We start from the raw sequence: 22,402 nt of genomic DNA, 5'->3' as shown, positions 1-22,402 counted from the left end.
ATCGCTTGAAAGAGCCATCACTTTCAAGTTGGATCTTATATCCTTTTGATGTGACCCATTATTCTTAAGTAATTTTCCTGCTTTCTGGCACAGCAAAATGTCCCAGTTTCACCTTGTGCCTTCCTTTCCTCAGACCTGAAATTAGCTTGGCTTTTTTAGGGAGCCCTTTTAGTGATCAATCCTATCAAAGAATACAATCTGGACTTTAAAGAGATGTTTATTGCTACTAGAGTGACATTGTTTCTGTGCCATTTCACTGAACAGACCTAGAAAATATTTACCTTAATAAGAGTTAGAGGTCATGATGATATTTTTAATTCAGTTTAACTTTTTCATTTTCACCTAATTTCTTCGATTATATAATCGTGTGTCATTTCTCTTACTCTGAAGATCTGAATATCTAACATGATTAACATAATTATTTACTTGCTTTAACCTATAATAGAAAGCATATAGTTTCAAAATACCAACATCTATGTTACTACAAGGATAGAACTTTTTTTTAACTTTAATATGTGTCTTGCAAAAGGGTGTATAGTCAAAATACCATGTTTCTAAAATCGTTGGACTAAGTATTTTCCTTGAGGGTTATGTTACTGTTTGGGCATACAGTTGTAGTTAATTGTTTCTTCATACTGTTCTTAATCTAATGATTTAAAATTTTCTGTAGAAAGATAAACACAGAGAACTCTTGCTTTACCCTGGCCTATTCCACCCTGATGCTTTATAGATAGCTATTTTCATTAGTATTTTGTTTATCCTGCTAGTGTTGCTTTTTGCAAATATAAACAAGTACAGTGCAGCTAGAACCTACCAGTGTGAGTTTATGTCTCTTAAAAGTCCTTCTGCTATAATGATTTTACTGGGGTTTCAAGAGGGAGCAAAATTACATTTGTGTGTTCAGACTGCCATCTTCCCCTGGAACTCTGTACTGTCTTCAGGAAACACTTCCACTTACCACTTGGTATCTGGTATTTAGCTTCAAATGCATGTTCTCCAGATTTTCACATGATTGACTCCTCACACCTTTTGTGCTTTTTTGAATCTCTATCATACTTGTAGTTTCAAGAGTTAAAAATTGTTTTGTTTTCTGAAAAAAAATTTTTTTTAGCCATCTTATTTTTATTTCATGGATGCCTTAGCTTCTCTTATCTCTTTGAGAATATTAATTATGAAGTTCTGTGGGGTTTTTTTTAGGTTTTAAGGTTTCCCCCCGCCCCCCAATTCTTCGTCTTCTGAATTCCTTTCTGCTTGTTCAGTCTTGTCTTTAGTACTGGAGGCTTTTGTGGTTTTTGGTCCTTGGTTCGCTGTGAGTGAAATAATTAAAAGCTGATGGGATATACAGGAATATTCAATAACCCTATTGAATAGCCCCAAATTGGAAACAACCTAAATATCCATTGCCAACAGAATGGATTAACAAATTGTGTTGTAGTCATACAGTGAGATACTGTTTGGGGGTGAGAATGAATAAACTACAGCTCCGTGCAACAGTATGACTCTCACAAGCAATGTTGAGTGAGAGAAGGCAGACACAGAAGAATACATGATCTAGTCTTCTGTCTTCTTGAAGCTCAGAAACAGGCAAAACTAATCTGTGGTATTAGAAATCAGGATAATAGTTTCCTTTGGGATGGGGATGGTGGCTAGTAACTAGAATAGGGTATAGGGGGCCTTCTGAGATGCTGGTCACATTCTGCTTCTCTGGCTCATCCTGGTTATACAGGTGTGTTCACTTTGTGTGATTTCACTGAGCTGAGCAGTAGATTTGTGTGCTTTTTGGTATGTGTGTGTTACACTTCAAATAAATGCTTATGTGAAGTGAGAAAGAAGCTCGTTGAATCTCCATGTGGCCAGAATTTATTAATAGTGATCAGAGTGCCATCAGACTGGGCATCTAGGTAACACTCTTTCATTGGGGACTCCTGAATATCAGTATCTGAAAATGGGAACTACATGTGTTTGTTCTTCCTGCTGTGTCTAACTGGAAGTCTTTAGGCCTCTTTCTTGACCTCTTTTATTGTCAAGACAGGGTATCTTTTGATTACTTTTGAAAGATGCAAGACATGGTGGGAATATCAGTTTCTTCTTTGAACAGTATAGTAGTAGAATTGGAATTTCTGTTCATTCATTCTTTCAGCAAATGCTTATAAATACAAACAGGATCCATTTCCTCATGGTGTGTAGAGCATATTAGAAATTGCAAACATTGAGAGTAAGTGGGGTGAGTTATGGGGGGAAATATGGACTCCCAGAGAAGCCTAGAAAAGGGAACTTAGCCTAGTCTTCAGAGTCAGGGAAGACTTCCCTAAGGAAATGGTATTTTAGTTAGATGAAGAATAGAGGAAAGTACTAGGCTTTATTCTTAATGAAAATGTCTCACCTTGTTGTGAAAGCCTTTATTCCTGTCTGTCTGACCACCCTGTTATGTGATTGCAGGTGGAGAGTATAGTGAAGATGATATAAATGAATTAGTGAAGGAAGATGAAGTGGATGGTGAAGAGCAGACACAGAAAACCAAAGGGAAAAAAAGAAAAGCTCAGAGCACTCCAGCCAGGTGATGCCGCCCTCGAGGCCCTTAGACGTCAGGGGCTCTTGTCACAACCGTCAGATTGCTGGGGCCGAACTGAAGAGAGGTGTCTTTCTGCCAGGGTTTCTTACCTTTTCTCTTCAAGGGAAACATTTGGTGACATTTTAGGATTAAATTCCCGGTCTCTGGCAAGCTTTCAAGTTTTTTTTGAGCTTTAATATGTATACATGGTTAAGATGAAAAGCTCAGTTATTGCAAAAATGTGTACCCTGCTTTGACTCAAAGAGCTATGTTAACAGAGATATTCTGTGTATGTACAAACAGGTTGCATATATATTTCCTACTCTCTTAAAAAAAGGCAACAAATAACTCTGCATGTGGTTTCTCACTTTCATTATTTCACATCTTGGAGATGATACTATGGCAGTATATTCAGCTCTACCTAATTTTTTTTCAGTGACTGCAAGTATTATATGGCTAAACCTTGCATTATTTAAGCATTCCCTTATTGAGAGACATTCAGATTGTACCTTGTCTTTACTATAGTAAATTAGACTGCAACGAATATTCTTTGTATACATCTTTGTATATAAGTACATCTGTAAATCAGATCTGTAGAATTAGAATTGTTTGACTCAGAGTTATGTGCAGTAAAAAAAATTTTATAGATACTAAAAAATTACCTTCCACAGGCCCAGTACTGAATTACATTCCCACCAAAAATTATGAAAATTCTGACAGATTATTTAACTCAGATAATGGAATCTTCCATAGAAAATTTTAACTCTTCCTGGGCATTGAAGCAAAAAGCTGATTATAGTTTTATAAAAGGGGAAGAAAGAATTTTAGATATAGATGATTCACTTGCCAGAATAGTCTAAGAAGCAGTGTGCTCTTGGGCCCAGTTCTTTTTTCCTTGAGTTTTTCTGTATTCCAGCTTTTATATCGTTAGAAAGTGGGAAGAAACGTGTGTGTTTTCCCCTCCAAGAACTCTAGGAGGAAACAGTACAAATAATTTGAGGATCTCCACAATAGAGCATGTTCTCCAAATGGAGTAACTTTAAAAAGTAAAAAATATCTGATATATATGTTCTTGGAACACTTTCTGGACAGTAGATTCTGTGAGTGATTTTGAGTCTTTTCTTGGTGAAAATAGCTGGCCCTGACTTAGAAGTAGAACGTTAACATTTTAATTCTAAGAGTTTGGAGAAAATAGTAACTGTAAGAACGCAGTTATTCTTCCACAAAATCTCAGCTTACCTCCTCTCCTTCTCCCAGTGTGGATGTTAATCAGTAGTTCCCAGATTTAAAAGTTTTCTCGGGTTTGCAACATTCTGTTTGGAGTCTAGGAAGGGATAACTGAAATCCTTTTTCATTGTCTGTCTTGTCTGTCCTTTTCATTGTGACTGTTGGTGTTTAGGAGGAGAAAACAAGGTGGCCTGTCTTTAGATGAGGAAGAGGACGCCAGTGAGGAACCTGGAGGAAGTAGCAGTGAGGAGGAAGGTGCAGCTGCACAGCAGGAAAAAGACATCGGGTCAGAGGATGCAAGGAAGAAGAAGGAGGACGAACTATGGGCCAGCTTCCTCAACGACGTAGGACCAAAGTCCAGAGTGCCCCCAAGTACACAAGTCAAAGTAAGCCGATAGATGAATGAGGTGAATGCCTCCTCAGAAATACCCCAAGTTCCCCAGATAGATTTCTTAAATTTACGAAGTGAGATTTGAAGCTTACAGCAGAAATCAGATTAAATGCCTTTTGATAATAACTGTACTAAGTGAAAAGCAAAGCTTTCCTTAAGGTAGGAAAAGTAAACCTTTCTAATCAAATAAATTTCCAGGAGGTCTTTGTTTAGAGACAGATGTTGAAGAATAGCCATAAGCAGCATGTTTGGATGGTTCTTTTAGGTTTCATCCTTATGTGAAACTGATTACATTTCTTATTTTTTGCATAGAGAGGAGAGGAGACTGAAGAGACGAGTTCAAGTAAATTGCTGGTAAAAACAGAAGAGCCAGAGAAACCTAAAGAAGCCGAAAAAGTCAAAATCACCAAGGTGTTTGATTTTGCTGGGGAGGAAGTCAGGTAAGATGACTTCCACAAACTTCAAAACTAGTTCCTTTAAAAATGAGTATCTTTGTAAATGGTGTTAGACATCTGTCCACATTCCAACCCATCACAGTATTTTGGAAGAGTTACATTTAAACTCAAGGAAAACCCTGGCTCCATGAATTATCAGGAAACATAAGAAAGGTCCTTTGACATGTGCTAATGTAGCTTCTGGGTATTATGAAGTGGTTGGCTGAACAGAAGCAAGAAGTAAGGGGTAAGTATTTAGTTCCACTTACAAATCGCCATGTTTTGTGACTTTGGCCAAGTCCTTTCTCCCTTTATTACTTTACGTAACTGAAGGGTGAGCTCCAGTGAAGCCTCTGAAATCAGCTAGGAATTAAAAATACTAGGAGAGAAATTTGGTTCCAGTATTATTTCCTCACCTTAATGCTATTTTTTAAATTGATTCCTGAGGTTTGTTACTAATTTTTTAAAAGATTGTAGGGGCTTAAGAATGTCCTGGCTGTTCTAGGTAAGAACCACATGTCTAGAATTTTCTCTTCCCCATTTATTTAAATTTTATTATGTGAAAACAGATCTATAATTTAGAGATAAATGTGAACAGATAAAATGCCAATCAAAGTTTTTCTCCCGAAGTTTTTTTCTGAAAATTTCACACATAGCAGAAGTGTTGCAGGAGTAGTATTACAGTGGACACCCATATACCTGTCACACAGATGCACCACTCGTTGATGATTTGCCCCTCTCGCCACCGTCTATAACTGTAGTTCTCTCCTGTTTTGGCTGAACCATTTGAGAATTACTTGTAGACCTCATGACCTTTCCTTTTTCCTAAGAACAAGAGCAGTCTCCACACCGTATAACTCTCACATCCCATAAATATCACATTAATGCAGATTATTATCTAAAGTTCTGTGCTGAAGGACCCTGATTTAAAATATTCAACCTGTTGCAGACCAATATTTTTGTAAAACACAATAAGAAGAAATTACTACTAGGAAAATAAATGTAAAAGATTACAAAATGTAAGTCTAAATTCTTAACAGTTGGAATCAACAGACATAAAATTACATTTCAATAAATATAGTCAAATGAACATAAGATAGGAAAAGAATTATAACTATACATGCTTTTTAATTGAAGTATGAGCGTAAGTGATTGATACAGGAAGTCACTGTTGTATTTATACCTTTTTTATTCTGTAATTATAACAAAAAAGTAAAATATCAGTTCTCAGTACTTAATATCTAGACACACACTTTGAATAAAGACTGTGTATATCAAAAAAATTTTCAAAGTGACAAAATAGCTTATTCTTGTTAATTTATCTAATCTAAGTTGGATTATGACAGCACTACTCCTGGTGGATAATATATGTGTAAACTATTTCTGTGCCAGTTTTCTTTTTTAATAACACTCATATACCTATCACAGATATTTTTGTGAGGATGGAAGTATAGTATAGATTTTAGAGCCATTTATTAAGCTTAGGATATTTTTTTTTACTTTTATCCAAAACAAAGTCAGTGACACTGTATTTTCAAAGTTCATTTTCAAATGCATTTTAAAGTGCTTCTTCAGTAACTAGTCCCAATAATTCTTGTCAAGTTTCAATTAAAATTAAGTTATATTTCAGTGGAAAAAAGGAATTCTGGATGCATGTATGTCCTGTGTGTGGGTTTTCTTTTGATAAAAAATACAATTCAAAAACATTCCATGAAACGTCAATCTGTAGAAACTCTGTTCTTCCAGGATTCTGACTTTTCATTTTTACCTTTATAATTTATTTGCTACTGAAAACATGTTGAGTCACTTCCCTGTGTGGAAGCACTAAAATTATTATAAATGCTGATGGTATCAGATAAACAAGCAAGTTTTACTGTCTAATTGAGATTGTTTAAACTGGGGAACCAACCGGTTATTTTTTGTCTTTTAGAAACAGTTTATCCTGTAGTTCATCATTTTCAACAGCACTTTTCCCTTACATAACCTTTGTACTTCAGAATGCAATGTAACATGCACATCTGTGGTCAGCTTTCATTTATCACGTGTAAAGAGTCATTAAAAAAATTGATGCATTAGCCTTACATAAATCGCAATTTTTACTACTGTGCTAAGAACAATGGCTTTTTCTTTGGCAGCGAGGTTTTTCTTGATGAAGGAAGCAGTGTGGTAATTTATGTTCTAGCACAAGCTCCTTAGCCTAAACTGTTTTCGTGTCTTACAGCTGTGCCGTGGGAACACATTCTTCCAAACACTTAAACCTCCAATCACCTTTGACCTTGTGATCCTAGTTTTATTATACAGATCAGTGTCAGTTATTTTTATCAGCAAGAAACTGATAAAAGAATCCTTTATATCACCTTCATGTTTAAATCACATGTATACCCTGATAATTTTCATCTTAGCAATGTTCAGCAATGTTCTGGCATTCTTCACATTTCACTGAAAACACACTGCTGCCTTTATTATAGTTTTCACTATCATCAGCCAGATGAGATCTTCAATACTTCAAGCTGTGGTGTCATTGGAAAGGTGTGCTTGAACCACTTTCTTTGTCACAGATTCACCAAGATTTCCAAGCAAACATCTTTGACGCAATCTTCTACTAACATCTTGGCAATGATACATTTTTAAAAATTGCCAGCTGAAAGTGCTCTTTTCTCAGAAGACCGCAATGCACTAATGTTAATGTTTGGGTTTTTGCATCTGTTTCTATTGGCTTCTTATTTCAGTACCCTTTCTTTAAAAGAATTATTTTGATTCTGGACTTATTTCTTTATGTTTTGTATGTAAGTGCTGCTGAAGTTTTGATGAATTGTTGCTTCATCAGCCAAAACATCTCTGCAAAGAATTCGCTATGGTTTTAGCACTGCATAATCAAAATCCAGGTTCAGTATATGGGGGCGCATAGAGTAAAAGTGGTTTGACCTTGGTTGGCTTTCACTTCTTTGGAATCACGGCTGCTGCCATGTGGCTTTACTTCTACTACATCCAGGAAAGAAATGCGCAGCAAGGCTCGTTTTGCCATCAGTAAATTAGGATTAAAAAGATACCAGTTTTACTTGATTTACTAGTTTTAAACTATAAATTTTAAGTCACAGTTGGTTAACAATTACTGTAAAAATAAACACTTACTTTTTAATCACATTTTTGGGTTTTAGTTGATAAAATAACCCTAAACTATCACATCCATTGTAATGTGGTCTTACTGTATGTGAGTAATATTACACTTGGCCGCTTTGCAAGGTTGATGCTACCTGAATTGATTTACACTGTTTAACACAGTGAGCCCACCAATCATGTTTTGAATATTGTGACATGATCAAATTATTAAACAAGTTTCTAAATACTTAGAATCTCTGTACCCATCTCATCTTGGACCACAAACAGATAGTTTTGCAGCCCATGTTTTAAGTAGCTCTATACACCATTTTACTCACTTATTTCCTTTATTCCTGTAATAAATACTCAGTTTTTTCCTTTATTCCTGTATAAATGTTCTTTATAACTGTAGTCCAACATCTAATCCAAGATTACATTTTGCATTTAGTCCTTTTAGCATCTCTTTTTTAAGCTCCTTTTTTAAGCCTTTTTTTATTTCACAACATTGATATTTATTTTTTTTAAGGGTCCATTTGTTTTGCAGAATGTCTCTCCCTCAGTTTGCATTGTTGCATTGTTTTTCTTCATGATTAGCTTCAGATTAATCAATTCAGACAAAAATATCACACTGATGATGTTTTGTCTTAGTGACCACATTGCTAACACCCAATATTGGTGATGATAAGTTAACCGCTTAGTTGTATCTGTCAGAATTCTAGACATCCTTTTCCCTGATAATCAGTCATTTTGGGGATCCATTAAGTAATTCTTGATGTCAATTAGCAATATATTTTGCCTCCAGAAATCACACTGGAAACTACTGAGTTGTCTAATAGAGGGTAGCAGAACACTGGTAGTAAACCTTTAATGGTTTGTAAGTCCTATAGAAATAATACAGAAAGTGTTTAACATATCATTAGGAATATACAATTTTTTAGAAATCTTTCTTGGCTTGCGTTATTTTCCCATGTGTCATATAGGATATCTAAGAAAGATTTCTTACAACTTTATCATTGCCCTGACTAGAGAATAAGAAAAGCTGGTGAATAACTGTTCCTATTATAAATTATTAAATTTCATGAGCAAAAAATATTTTGTGGACTTATTAATGCTTACAAACATAGTTGTCTGGCACAAATTTCCTATTTCATTTTGTAAAGCAAATGGATGAAATTTTAAATACTGAATGGTTATTGAGGGAATATGCTATTTCTATCACCTGTCAGAAGAGGGCAGCACCATGTCTATCAAAAACCTAAGAAATGTAAGAAGCAGCTACTCGTGTATTTTATATTCAAAAGTAACATTTGCTTATTTAAAAAACATAACATTAGAGAAATACATGACATGACAAGCAAAAGTTCTCTGTAACTCCTTCCTCTTAAAGAAGACAAAACCTTGTTAATAGTTGGCATGTTGACAGAATTTTTTTTAAACTTAGTTTATGTATACTTAAAATTTAGGTGTTAATAATGTAAACTTATACTTTAGGTATAAGAAACCTTCATATAGGATCTGAGAGACCTGAATTTTAATTGACAACCAGATGCAAACAATGCGCGGATTTGAGCATAATCTCTTGATGTCCTTATTCTGTTTCTTTTTGTCTCTGTATCAAGTTAAAGGCATTACTACATTTCTAAGAAATGTGACAAAGAGCTAGTGATGACTGGGAAGAATTTGTAAGTATAAGCATAAGGTAGTGTTAGCACAAAGTTAGTCTTTTAGTTTTCTCTATGTTTTAATTGTTAAATTGTGGATATTTAGTTTTTTGTGTTTTTTTCTCCACTTGAAATATGTGTAGGTTATTAACCTTAGGGAATGAGGAAAACAGTATTTTTTTTTATCCTTCTCTGTCACATAACCAGCTGAGCTTATTAGCTCAGACTTTCCTAAATGGTTCACCTTTTGGAAAAGGCCAGTCATGGAAAGTTTCTGCCTATATAAAGATTTTTCAGGAAGTTCTGAGTAAGTGAAATGAAGTTAAGATGGAATTTCTACTGATAACACTTGAATGAACTATTCCTAAGTGTGGGCCTTTTTCTGTCAGGGTTCCCTTTTGTATATTAGAAGTGACCTATAATTTAACTGTTCTACTTGAAGGTATTTCGATAGTTGAATTTCTCCTTATGGCTCATTAAAAGTGGAGTTTTTCTAGGCATTCTGTCAAGAGTAATCTTCTACTATTACATTATGTCAATTGCCAAAGTCCCTGAGAGAAATACACCAGTTTATAGAATTCTTTTCCTAGTGACTGTGGATAAACTTTGACGTAAAGAAATTAACAGAGATCCTCCCACAGTTAGTAACTTTTTCCATCCATCCTTCATGGCTCTTACTGCATTATCATGTGTTGTCATTATTTATTTATATGGTTGGCTGTCCTCCTGAATTGTGAGTCCTTTAAGGGCAGAGACCATGTCGTATCTTTTTATATGTCCCACATCTAACATAGTGCCTGTTAAACTTTTCAGAAAATGCTCACTGAATTGTCTTAGATGGGTGCTACAAAAGCTTTGTCAAGCCTGTGGTTAAAAAAAAAAGTAAAAAACAGCAAACATGCTTTGCATGACTTTTATTTTTGCTATAACTGGATTTATCTTCTCTTTTGACCAGCATTCTATTCACAGTGATATACCTTGACATGGATCTTTTAAAATTTGCTATGTCAGATGTTCTGTGGCTCTTTTTGTGGAAACTCATACTTCGAGGAAATTTTCTTTTTAATTGATAACCTCTCATTTTCTCTTTTTTTGAAATTCCTATTAAATTGATATAATAGTAAGGCTGTGCTAGGCTATGCTGGGATAACAAATAAAACGAGAAGCTCCATGCATAACACAGTATATATTTATTTCTTACTGGTGCAAAGGCCTTTACAGGCTGGGCAGCACTCCATCTTGGAATTTAGCCACCCAGAACATAGCTTTCAAGGTTGCTGTGTAAGGGAAGAGTGAATAAAGAGATTTTTATTTAATTCCCCTGTTTTCAGATGAGACATTGGCCCTGCTCTTTGAGTCTGTAACTTCTTTGGTTTTCGTTTCTCCAAAGAGTAATGGGTTCTGCTGGGTTATGTCGGGGGACAGAAGTCTGTGATATGAGGTTAGAGAAGGAGGATCTGGGAGCTGGTTGCTCCTGATACGCACTTGCAACTGTTTTTCGCCCTATGTCTTTCCTCTGCCTTCAAAGGTTACTTACTGGTGTCTTAATTTACTGAGCCCTTCTAGAATACCATAGTACAGACTGGCATTCTTGTTGCTGGCTATTCCACATGGCTCCGGGCTTAGGCAATCAGAGGAAACCGAAACATAAGCCAGTTACTCCTTGTCTATTGGTTTTCTTTTCATTTTTTAAAATTATTTATTTATTTATATTTTTTACTAAGGTATTATTTATATACACTCTTATGAAGGTTTCACATGAAAAAACAATATGGTTATTACACTCACCCAATTGTCATGTCCCCGCATACCTCATTGCAGTCACTGCCCAACAGTATAGTAAGATGCCACAGAGCCAATCATAATACCCCTCAATCCCCTTCTCCCTCCCTCATCACCCACCCTCCCCCACCACTCCCCCTTGGCAACTGCTAGTCCCTTCTTGGAGTCTTTGAGTCTGTTGCTGTTTCGTTCCTTCAGTTTTGCTTCATTGTTATACTCCACAAATGAGGGAAATCATTTGGTACTTGTCTTTCTCCACCTGGCTTATTTCACTGAGCATAATATCCTCCAGCTCCATCCGTATCCTCCAGCTCCATCCGTGTTGTTGCAGATGGTAGGATTTGTTTATTTCTTATGGCTGAATAGTATTCCATTGTGTATATGTACCACATCTTCTTTATTCATTCATCTACTGATGGACACTTAGGTTGCTTCCATATCTTGGCTATTGTAAATAGTGCTGCAGTAAACATAGGTGTGCATATGTGTTTTTGAATCTGAGAAATTACATTCTTTGGGTAAATTCCTAGGAGTGTAATTCCTGGGTCAAATGGTATTTCTGTTTTTAGTTTTTTGAGGAACCTCCATATTGCTTTCCAGAATGGTTGAATGAGCTTATATTCCCACCAGCAGTGTAGGAGGGTTCCCCTTTCTCCACATCCTCGCCAGCATTTGTTGTTCTTAGTCTTTTCGATACTGGCCATCCTTACTGGTGTGAGGTGATATCTCACTGTGGTTTTAATTTGCATTTCCCTGATAATTAGTGATGTGGAGCATCTTCCTATGTGTCTGTTGGCCATCTGAATTTCTTCTTTGGAGAAGTGTCTGTTCATATCCTCCACCCATTTTTTAATCAGGTTATTTGCTTTTTGGGTGTTGCGGCATGTAAATTCTTTATATATTTTGGATGTTAACCCCTTGCTGGATATGTCGTTTTCAAATATGTTCTCCCATAATGTAGGATGTCTTTTTGTTCTGTTGATGGTGTCCTTTGCTGTACAGAAGCTTTTTAGTTTGATGTAGTCCCATGTGTTCATTTATGCTTTTGTTTCCCTTGCCTGAGGAGATATATTCAGAAAATAGTTGCTCATGTTTATATTCAGGAGATTTTTACCTATCTTGTCTTCTAAGAGTTTTATGGTTTCATGACTTACATTCAGGTCTTTAATCCATTTCAAGTTTACTTTTATGTATGGGGTTAGGCAATAATCCAGTTTCATTCTCTTGCATGTAGCTGTCCAGTTTTGCCAACACCAGTTATTGAAGAGGCTGTCGTTTCCCCATTGTATATCCATGACTCCTTTATCGTATATTAATGCTATATGAATTTTAGAACTATTTTCTCTAGTTTGTTGAAGAATGCTGTTGGTATTTTGATAGGGATTGCACTGACTCTAGATTACTTTAGGCAGGATGGCCATTTTGACAATATTAATTCTTCCTATTCATGAGCACAGGATGTGTTTCCATTTATTGGTGTCTTCTTTTGTTTCTCTCATGAGTGTCTTGTAGTTTTCAGGGTGTATGTCTTTCACTTCCTTGGTTAGGTTTATTCCTAGATATTTTATTCTTTCTGATGCAATTGTGAATGGAATTGTTTTCCTGATTTCTCTTTCTGCTAGTTCATCGTTAGTGTATAGGAATGCAACAGATTTCTGTGTGTTAATTTTGTATCCTGCAACTTTGCTGAATTCTGATATTAGTTCTAGTAGTTTTGGAGTGGATTCTTTAGGGTTTTTTATGTACAATATCATGTCATCTGCAAACAGTGACAGTTTAACTTCTTCCTTGTCAATCTGGATGCCTTTTATTTCTTTGTGTTGTCTAATTGCCATGGCGAGGACCTCCAGAACTATGTTGAAGAAAAGCGGGGAGAGTGGGCATCCTTGTCATGTTCCTGATCTTAAAGGAAAAGCTTTCAGCTTCTCGCTGTTAAATACGATGTTGGCTGTGGGTTTGTTATATAGGGCCTTTATTATGTTGAGGTACTTGCCATCTGTACCCATTTTGTTGAGAGTTCTTATCATGAATGAATGTTGAATTTTGCTGAATGATTTTTCAGCATCTGTGGAGATAATCATGTGGTTTTTGTCCTTTTTGTTAATGTGGTGGATAATGTTGATGGATTTTTGAGTATTGTACCATCCTTGCATCCCTGGATGAATCCCACTTGATCGTGATGGATGATCTTTTTTATGTATTTTTGAATTCGGTTTGCTAATATTTTGTTGAGTATTTTTCATTTATGTTCATTAGGGATATTGGTCTTTAGATTTCTTTTTTGTGGTGTCTTTGCGTAGTTTTGGTATTAGAGTGATGCTGGCCTTGTAGAATGAGTTTGGAAGTATTCCCTCCTCTTCTCCTTTTCGGAAAACTTTACGGAGAATGGGTATTAGGTCTTCACTAAATGTTTAATAAAATTCAGCAGTGAAGCCATCTGGTCTAGGTATTTTGCACTTAGGTAGTGTTTTGATTACCAGTTCAATTTTGTTGCTAGTATTTGGTCTGTTCAGATTTTCTGTTCCTTCCTGGGTCAGCCTTGGAAGGTTGTATTTTTCTAGAAAGTTGTCCATTTCTTCTAGGTTATCCAGTTTGTTAGCATATAATTTTTCATAGTATTTTCTAATAATTCCTTGTATTTCTGTGGTGTCTGTAGTGATTTTTCCTTTCTCATTTTTGATTCTGTTTATGTGTGTAGACTCTCTTTTTTTCTTGATAAGTCTGGAAAGGGTTTATCTGTTTTATGTATTTTCTCAAAGAACCAGCTCCTGTTTTCATTAATTCTTTCTATTGTTTTATTTTTCTCAATTTTATTTATTTCTTCCCTTATCTTCGTTATGTCCCTCCTTCTACTGACTTTGGGCCTCATTTGTTTTTTTTCTTTTTCTAGTTTTGTTAATTGTGAGTGTAGACTGTTCATATGGGATTGTTCGTCTTTCCTGAGGTAGGCCTCTATTGCAATGTACTTCCCTCTTAGCGTGGCCTTCGCTGTGTCCTGCAGATTTTGCAATGTTGAATTATTGTTGTCATTTGTCTCCATATATTAGTTGATCTCTATTTTTATTTGATCATTGATCCATTGGTTATTTAGGAGCATGTTGTGAAGCCTTTATGTGTTTGTGGGTTTTTTGTTTTCTTTGTGTAATTTATTTCTAGTTTCATATCTTTGTGGTCTGAGAAACTGGTTGGTACAATTTCAGTCTTATTGAATTTACCGAGGCTCTTTTTGTGGCCTAGTATACGATCTATTCTTGAAAATGTTCCATGTGCACTTGAGAAGAATGTGTATTCTGCTGCTTTTGGGTGTAGAGTTTTGTAGATGTCTATTAGGTCCATCTGTTCTAATGTGTTGTTCGATGCCTCTGTGTCCTTACTTATTTTCTGTCTGGTTGATCTGTCCTTCAGAGTGAGTGGAGTGTTGAAGTCTCCTAGAATGAATGCATTGCATTCTGTTTCCCCTTTTAATTCTGTTAGTATTTGTTTCATATATGTAGGTTCTCCTGTGTTGGGTGCATAGATGTTTATAATGGTTATATCCTCTTGTTGGATTGACCCCCTTATCATTATGTAATGTCCTTCTTTGTCTCTTGTGACTTTCTTTGTTTTAATGTCTATTTTGTCTGATACAAGTACTGTAACACCTGTTTTTTTCTCCCCATTATTTGTATGAAACATCTTTTTCCATCCCTTCACTTTTAGTCTGTGTATGTCTTTGGGTTTGAAGTGAGTCTCTTATAGGCAGCATATAGTTGGGTCTTGTTTTTTATCCATTCAGTGACTCTTTGTATTTTGATTGGTGCATTCAGACCATTTACATTTAGGGTGATTATCGATAGGTTTGTACTTATTGCCATTGCAGGCTTTAGATTTGTGGTTACCAAAGATTCAAGTTTAACTTCCCTGCTATCTAAGAGTCTAACTTAGCTCAGTTAGTATGCTATTACAAACACAATCTAAAGGTTCTTTTTTTTTTCCCCTCCTTTTCTTACTCCCCCATTCTTTATATATTAGGTATCATATTCTGTACTCTTTGTCTATCCCTTTTTATTACCTCTGGTGACAGCTATTTAACCTTAGGAACACTTCCATCTGTAGCAGTCCCTCCAAAATATGCTGTAGAGATGTTTGTGGGACGTAAATTCTCTCAGCTTTTGCTTATCTGGCAATTGTTTAATCCCTCCTTCAAATTTAAATGATAATCTTGCCGGATAAAGTATTCTTGGTTCGAGGCCCTTCTGTTTCATTGCATTAAATATATCATGCCGCTACCTTCTGGCCTATAAGGTTTCTGCTGAGAGGTCTGTTGATAGCCTGATGGGTCTTCCTTTATATGTGATCTTATTTCTTTCTGGTTGCTTTTAATAGTCTGTCCTTATCCTAGGGCAGTTTTTCCAGATTTGAAATTGAAATGTCAATCGTGTAGGTTTCCTGTAGTCCCAACTTAATGTCTGTGTAGCCAGTTTTAAGGGATTTTGTTTCTTTTTTGGTTGTTTTAGGTATAGAACAGGAGTGTTCTACAGGGTATTTCCAATAGTTTATACTGTTGCTTTTCTCATTAAAATAATGCCAGCATTTTTCTGCCAAATATTCCATCTCCCCATTCTAACTTTCACTGCGCTTCTAAGTGTGAGTCCTAACCTGCGTGTGAGGAGCAGTGGGAGAGCCTTGTCAGCCTTCACATCACAGGCCCAGGGACTGTGATTCAGTGTGCCTGCTGGAGTGTGTTTCATGCTGACAGAGTAATGGAAGGGATTTTAGGGAGATCGGATTTACACATGCTGCTGTTTCATTTATTAAGGAGGAAATATGTTTATCTAGAACTGTTGTACTAGACTTTAATCTTAAAGCTCAGCAGTCAGAACTTACTGAAAGACCAGTGGATATTCCCCTTATTATCATTTATTTTCTTTTCTTAGAGTTTGTTTCTCTCTTTTTATTCTTCTCGTAAACTTGACATCTCCTTCCAACTTGGCACAGGGTGACTAAGGAAGTGGATGCTACATCTAAAGAAGCCAAATCTTTCTTCAAGCAAAATGAGAAAGAAAAACCGCAGGCTCCCGTGCAGCCCGCTCTGCCGTCTCTCGCTGCGGGCTCTGGGTGAGTGTCCTGCCTCAGGCCTGGTGTCCAGGCATGCTAGAGAAGCTCTTCCCAGCACAGGCACCCGCTTTAGCTGTAGCTCTCGTGACTCCCTTCCTGAGAGAAGGAGTTACGCTGCTGCTCTGCTTTTGATGAAATATGTGCCAAAGTGGAAATGCAAAGGAAAATTAGCTGTTGGTTTCTTGTTTGATTCCAGCCTAAAATCCTCTAATTTACAGTGTTGATCACACAGCTGATAGTGATCCATAAAGAAAAAATAATTTTTGAATGAAAATATCAGTGGTTCATTAGAACTTCTAATGAAAACTTGGGTTGAGTACTCACTTCCATCCCCCTAGGCCCTCAAAGGGACCTAAAAAGGTCGAAGCTGATTTATAAATAATTTTTTTTTTTTTTAAGATAATTATTTTTTATTGAAGGGTAGTTGACGCACAGTATTACATTACATTAGTTTCAAGTGTACAACACAGTGGTAGAACATTTATATACATAATTCTAGGTTCCAGCTATCACCCTACCAAGCTGTTACAATATCTTGACTATATTCCTTATGCTATACGTTACATCCCGGTTACTTATTTATTTTACAATTGGAAGTGTGTACTTTTTTGTTGTTGTTGTTGTGAGGGCATCTCTCATATTTATTGATCAAATGGTTGTTAACAACAGTAAAATTCTGTATAGGGGAGTCAATGCTCAATACACAATCATTAATCCACCCCAAGCCTAATTTTCGTCAGTCTCCAATCTTCTGAAGCATAACAAACAAGTTCTTACATGGAGAACAAATTCTTACATAGTGAATAAGTTACATGGTGAACAGTACAAGGGCAGTCATCACAGAAACTTTCGGTTTTGCTCATGCATTATGAACTCTAAACAGTCAGTTCAAATATGAATACTCATTTGATTTTTATACTTGATTTATATGTGGATACCACATTTCTCTCTTCATTATTATTATTTTTAATAAAATGCTGAAGTGGTAGGTAGATACAAGATAAAGGTAGAAAACATAGTTTAGTGTTGTAAGAGAGCAAATGTAGATGATCGATCAGGTGTGTGCCTGTAGACTATGTGTTAATCCAAGGTAGACCAGGGCAATAAAACATCCACGTATGCAGAAGATTTCTCTCAGAACAGGGGGGGTGAGGTTCTAAGCCTCACCTCTGTTGATCCCCAATTTCTCACCTGATGGCCCCCCTGCGACTGTGCCTGTCTTAGGTTGTTCCTCCCTTGAGGAATCTTACCCGTCTCTGGCTAACCAGTCATCTTCCGGGGCCATACAGGGAAATGTAAAGTTGGTAAGTGAGAGAGAAGCCTTATTGTTTGAAAAGGTTAGCTTTTTACTTCTTTGCATATTTATGCCCTGTGGCTTCTATGCCCAGCATTTGTCTTGAGGTATCTTTACCACTTGGAAGAATTATGATACTCGGTAAATTTGATATGAGGCACGAATTCTATTTAAGGGTTGTAGTTAGGAAGGAAGAAGAAAAGCTATAGAAGTAGCAGGGGGAAGAAAACATGGGAAGATTGATTATTTCTTCGACATATCTTCTTGTAGAGTAACTTCAGCATATATAGGTTTTAAACTACTAATTAAATTGCGCACACACATTAACATAATAGGAGTATAGTTACATAACCAAAGCATATCTGTAATTACCAGCCGTCTCCAGTGAAACCAAGAAAACCAGTTAGGCACCTTAGGCATTTGTGAAAACTTATCTATGATATGATGGATATTGTCCAACTGAGCTTGAACAGTCTGAGAGAAATCAGACAAATTAAAACAACCCATTCCTGGGGACTGTTCACATGCCATATGTTCTTTTAACAGTAAATAGTCTGTAGTTGTAAGACTTTGGAGCGCTACAATTTGCACTTCTCCAAATTCTTGGTTGAGTTCCAACAGTATAGATCCAGTCAAATTTGTTGTTTCACTGTATGCACAGGCCAGCTTAGATATCTCCTTCCTCATTCCCATGGCAAGTCCAGGAACTGGTGGGATGAGTGCATCTACAGCTGTAGCAGTGCGCGGATCTTTGTTGGGGTTTTTTGTGATTTATAAATAATTTATTAACACATTGTCAGGAACTTAATAGTTTCTTTTGAAACTTCATATTTTCCATATTGCCTATTTTTAGCTGAAGACTAGAATTCTTAGGAGGAAATAACAATTCCTTTCCTCTTAAGCTATGTGTAAGCTGTAAAGCATTACAATAAATACGAGAAGCCAGGACACTAGCCTGCAGGGAGGTGAACATGGACCACACCCCTAGGGAGTACTGATTGCCCACAGACTCCTGTGCCGAGTTCTGTGCCCTTGAGGTGTTTGGGGTGGAGCTGCTCTGACCTTCAGTCAGTGTGTCGCTTCTTCTCTCCCTGGACATACCTACCTCATTGCTATGAACAGTAAAGTTTTGTTTTGTTATTTTTACTTTTAAAAACAAATCACTGGTTTTCCTATCAGATTATGTACTTTTCTAGGAAAGCCTTTCTCATCATTGTACCTTTGGCTCCAAACAACTTGGTGTGCTCACCTAGGTTGCGTTTGCCCAGAAGCAGACCCTGGGACAGAGGTCTGACGGCACGTCATTAGTGTGGGAGGTGATTCCAGGAAGCCCCAGTGAGGAGGTGAAGGGGTGGGAAGGAAGCCAGCGCAGAGAGCATTAGCCAGTGTGTTCCTGCTGCTCGCTGCTGGTGCCCACTCAGTCCTGCTGGGACTCGGGGGGTTGGTGAAGAGCGCGCCGGGCAAGGAGCTGGGACGGCCATCCTCCAGCTGCCGCCTGTCGGCTCAGAGCTGCTTCCACCCGCCTGCGGGCCTTAGCCTGGGACCTGCAGGTGCCTGAGGACGATGCTGCCCTCAGGCTGTGCTGTGGCGGTCACTGCGAGGACGCGTCCACATCCGCTCCATGCTCCTCATCTGCTTCCTGCTCCGAGGGATTCTCTCCCCCCAGAACAACCAGGTGGCAGAAGTCACGTAGTTCCACAGAAACCCGAGGAGGAAAGGGGCTCGAGTGCTCACTGGCACAGTGGAAATGGCAGAAGCACTGAGGAAGGCAGCTGTGCAGGGAAACGAGTAGCCGGAACAACAGAGTTTTCCACACTGGCTCTGCTACCACTCTTGGCCAGTGCTTTCCAAGCTGTGGTTATAATCATCATTAAAGATAAATGAAATAGAATAAAACATATAGTATCTCACGTAGTCAGAGTAAAATATTGTTTTGTAAAATCAACCTTTCAGTTACTGATGTGCTTATACCGAGTGATAAAATGAACTACTTTTAGTGGGGGTTGAAGTTTAAAGCTATGAGGCTCTAGGCTGAAGCAGCATGTTCTTAGCCTTATGATCATTATGTTGTTTCAGAGGGATTCTCTTCACACCAGCAGCTTTCAGACTTTATTGACTGTTACTTACAGTAAGGAAATGCATTTTACAGTATGCCCATAAACCTAAGCATGTAAAAAAAGTGAAATAAAAATTCGGTGAAGTAGCATTTACCTCTACTACACATAGGATTAACTCTGATTTTCTGATTTGCATTATTGTGTGTAGTATATGTCATGTAAGAAAATGTTATGACCCACTGAATTGATACAACCTTGAATTTGACAAATACAGTTCTAGGCTATATAGAGTTAGGCTTCTGTAGGCTTTACTTGAGTTTCTAGGCTGTATCTGTTACTATTAAGCAGTGTCTCTTGCATTTATTTAAAGTGTTACTGTGCAAGTTATCTCTGGATTAAGTACCGGATAGAAATAAAAACAAAGGTTCTTTTGCCTTAGGTTTCTAGCATAGTTTCAACTAACGTAATTTTTTTTTATTGAAATACCATTGACATATAATCTTACATTGGTTTCAAATGTACAACATAGTGGTTCAACAGTTACCCATATTAATAAATCCTCACCCACCTCTAGTGCAGTTAAGAAAAATGTTACAGAATCATTGACTATATTCTCTAACAACTGGCGTAATTTTTACTTTTAGCCTCCTTGGGTGTTCCTTAAAATAATCCCTGTTGATGCTTAGAGACTCTACTTAGAAACTATTGTGTTTCAGAAAATCCGTTACTGTAATTAAGAAGATAACTAGAGGAAAGAGAAGTGGCAGCTTAACAAGGTCAGCTTGTTTAAGTCACTGTGTCACTCATATGGAATCTCACTACATTCTTTATCCAGGCCTTCCTTTCTTAGAAAGAGCTAATAGCCTTTCAAGGATAAGAAATCTGCTGAGATGTTATCTGTATTAGGGAGATCCAGCAGGAAACAGGTGGTATCCTCCAGTTGGGATGCTCTGAGATGAGTTTAATAACTGACAAAGTGATGAGAAACCACAGGAACAGGAGCAGCGCAGTGATCCAGGTGCTAGTACTGATGAGGCTCCATTCCTACCCCAGACCTGAAGGGGCAACATAGGTTGCAGTTTCTGGCATTGAAGGCAGAGAGGGACCCCTGACAGGAGCTGAGACATTCACTTAATGATGGACCCTGGAGGGGGAATCCAGGGAATAAATACCCCGACCAGACCTCCCATTCCCCTCTCTTGCTAGGGCACTCCATTGGCCACTGCAGCTTGTGAGAGAAAAAATTATTTGGACACCTGTTAAGATGGTAAGGAAAACTTAGTATTATTGGAATAGGTATTAAGGCTATCACAATAGGGGAGAGAGATCTGTCTCCACTCTTGTATTCAAAGACAGCTGGGGACTTACAGCCAAGGAGCAGAATGAGAAGAATGGGGAGGGGATCTGCAGAGGGAACATGGCTAAAAGGAGACATCGAAAGTGGGGGGATTCTCGCTGAAGGCAGGATTATGCATCAAATTGGGAGACAAGGAACTTAATCAGATACAAAAAGCGATCAGATAACAAGAGTAGGGGATTCTCTTTAAACTGAGTTAGCAGGATTCTTGCTAAAACTGGGCTAGGCAAGGACTGGGAGCAAAATTGAGACCTAGTCAAGAAAAGGGCTCTAAGGAATCTGATTATGGTTTGATGAAGAAGAGAGTCTTTGTCAGGCTGTCCATACAGGACAGCATCTGGTGGAGAGAGCAGCATGGAGGAGGACGTGGAATCCGGAGAGGCCAACTGGTGAAATACCTTTCAGTACATTAATGAACCACTGGCTTCCTTATAAAGGGGTAAAGTGAAATTTGATCAAAATCAGTTTATTTGAAAGCTGTATTGGAATTTAACAGATTACAAATATATGTCTGCCTGAATAAAAGCTTCCTCAGTATTGTACATAAAAATACAGATGCATTTAATTATGATACAGTGTATCTTGAATTTCTGATCCAGAAGATAACCTTCAAGGTTGGCGTGATTATTTTCCTGAAATGCATCTCAAAAAGCCTCTACAGTTGTAATTGTGCTTGGGAAAAGACAGGGTCAGAGGAATTCAGCTGATCTGGGGGTGTCTTAAGTGGGCACATTTTATCGTTGCAAACAGTATCTGCCTCAGGCTACTCGTGCATGATATGGGGTCTTTTAAAGGAAAAAAAGATTTTCCTATAGGAATAACCCAGTTTAGTAAAAAAATAATGTAATATTTTTTCCACAGACTGTTTTTGTTTTCATTTTTGCAGTTCTTTCAGTTTATAGAAATTGTCCAGCAGAAACACTTTATTTGTTTATTTTTCTTCTCTCTAAACAGATTTAAGCAATACAGGAAAAGCAGAGCAAGAGAGTAAAACATCCTGTCCCACATCCTTTGCTAGGAAATAAGAACAGATTCACAGGAGCAATTGTTTGTAACCGAAATGCATTTCCTCCACATGTTTAAAATAGCACACTGCTTAGGCTATAAAAAGCCAAAGTTTATGCTTTGGGAATAAACCAAACACTCAATTTTAATTAGAGGCAGGCAGGAGTCAGAGACAAGAAGTGCTTTCTACATTGGTAGTAGAAAGCACAATACTCATCTTAGTGTCTAAATTCCTGTAGTTCTGTTACCCCAGGCCTTCCATCTTCTCAGCCCCTGACTCCATCCTCACTACCAATACTGTTGACCATTTGAATCCATCTGCTACCAGCTTTTGTGGGTATTTGGCTGGACAGCCTTCAGCCCCACATTTACAGCTTACTTCCAGGCCAAGACTGATTACTTGCCTTTTTCCAGCAGTGGGCTTACTAGTGGGATATTAGTCTTTAA

The 22,402-nt window shown here is 37.4% G+C and overlaps 1 protein-coding gene across 3 annotated transcripts in view; it reads left to right on the top strand.

The window, feature by feature from the left end:
• Positions 1-22,402, top strand: part of CFDP1 (craniofacial development protein 1) — a 115,539-nt gene that overhangs the window by 4,036 nt on the left and 89,101 nt on the right. For 2 of the 3 annotated variants that reach the window (XM_036909293.2, XM_036909292.2), the window contains exons 2-5: positions 2,440-2,557; positions 3,951-4,164; positions 4,482-4,609; positions 16,123-16,242. In XM_036909293.2, coding sequence (XP_036765188.2) covers positions 2,440-2,557; positions 3,951-4,164; positions 4,482-4,609; positions 16,123-16,242 — 580 coding nt within the window. The remainder of the gene's footprint in view (positions 1-2,439; positions 2,558-3,950; positions 4,165-4,481; positions 4,610-16,122; positions 16,243-22,402) is intronic. The other variant, XM_057493561.1, reaches the window with a different exon arrangement.

This window comes from Manis pentadactyla, chromosome 15 (genome assembly GCF_030020395.1).
Source record: "Manis pentadactyla isolate mManPen7 chromosome 15, mManPen7.hap1, whole genome shotgun sequence".
NCBI classification, from domain to species: domain Eukaryota; kingdom Metazoa; phylum Chordata; class Mammalia; order Pholidota; family Manidae; genus Manis; species Manis pentadactyla.
Note: the sequence above shows the minus strand (reverse complement) of the source record. Positions and strands in the feature narration are given on the sequence as shown.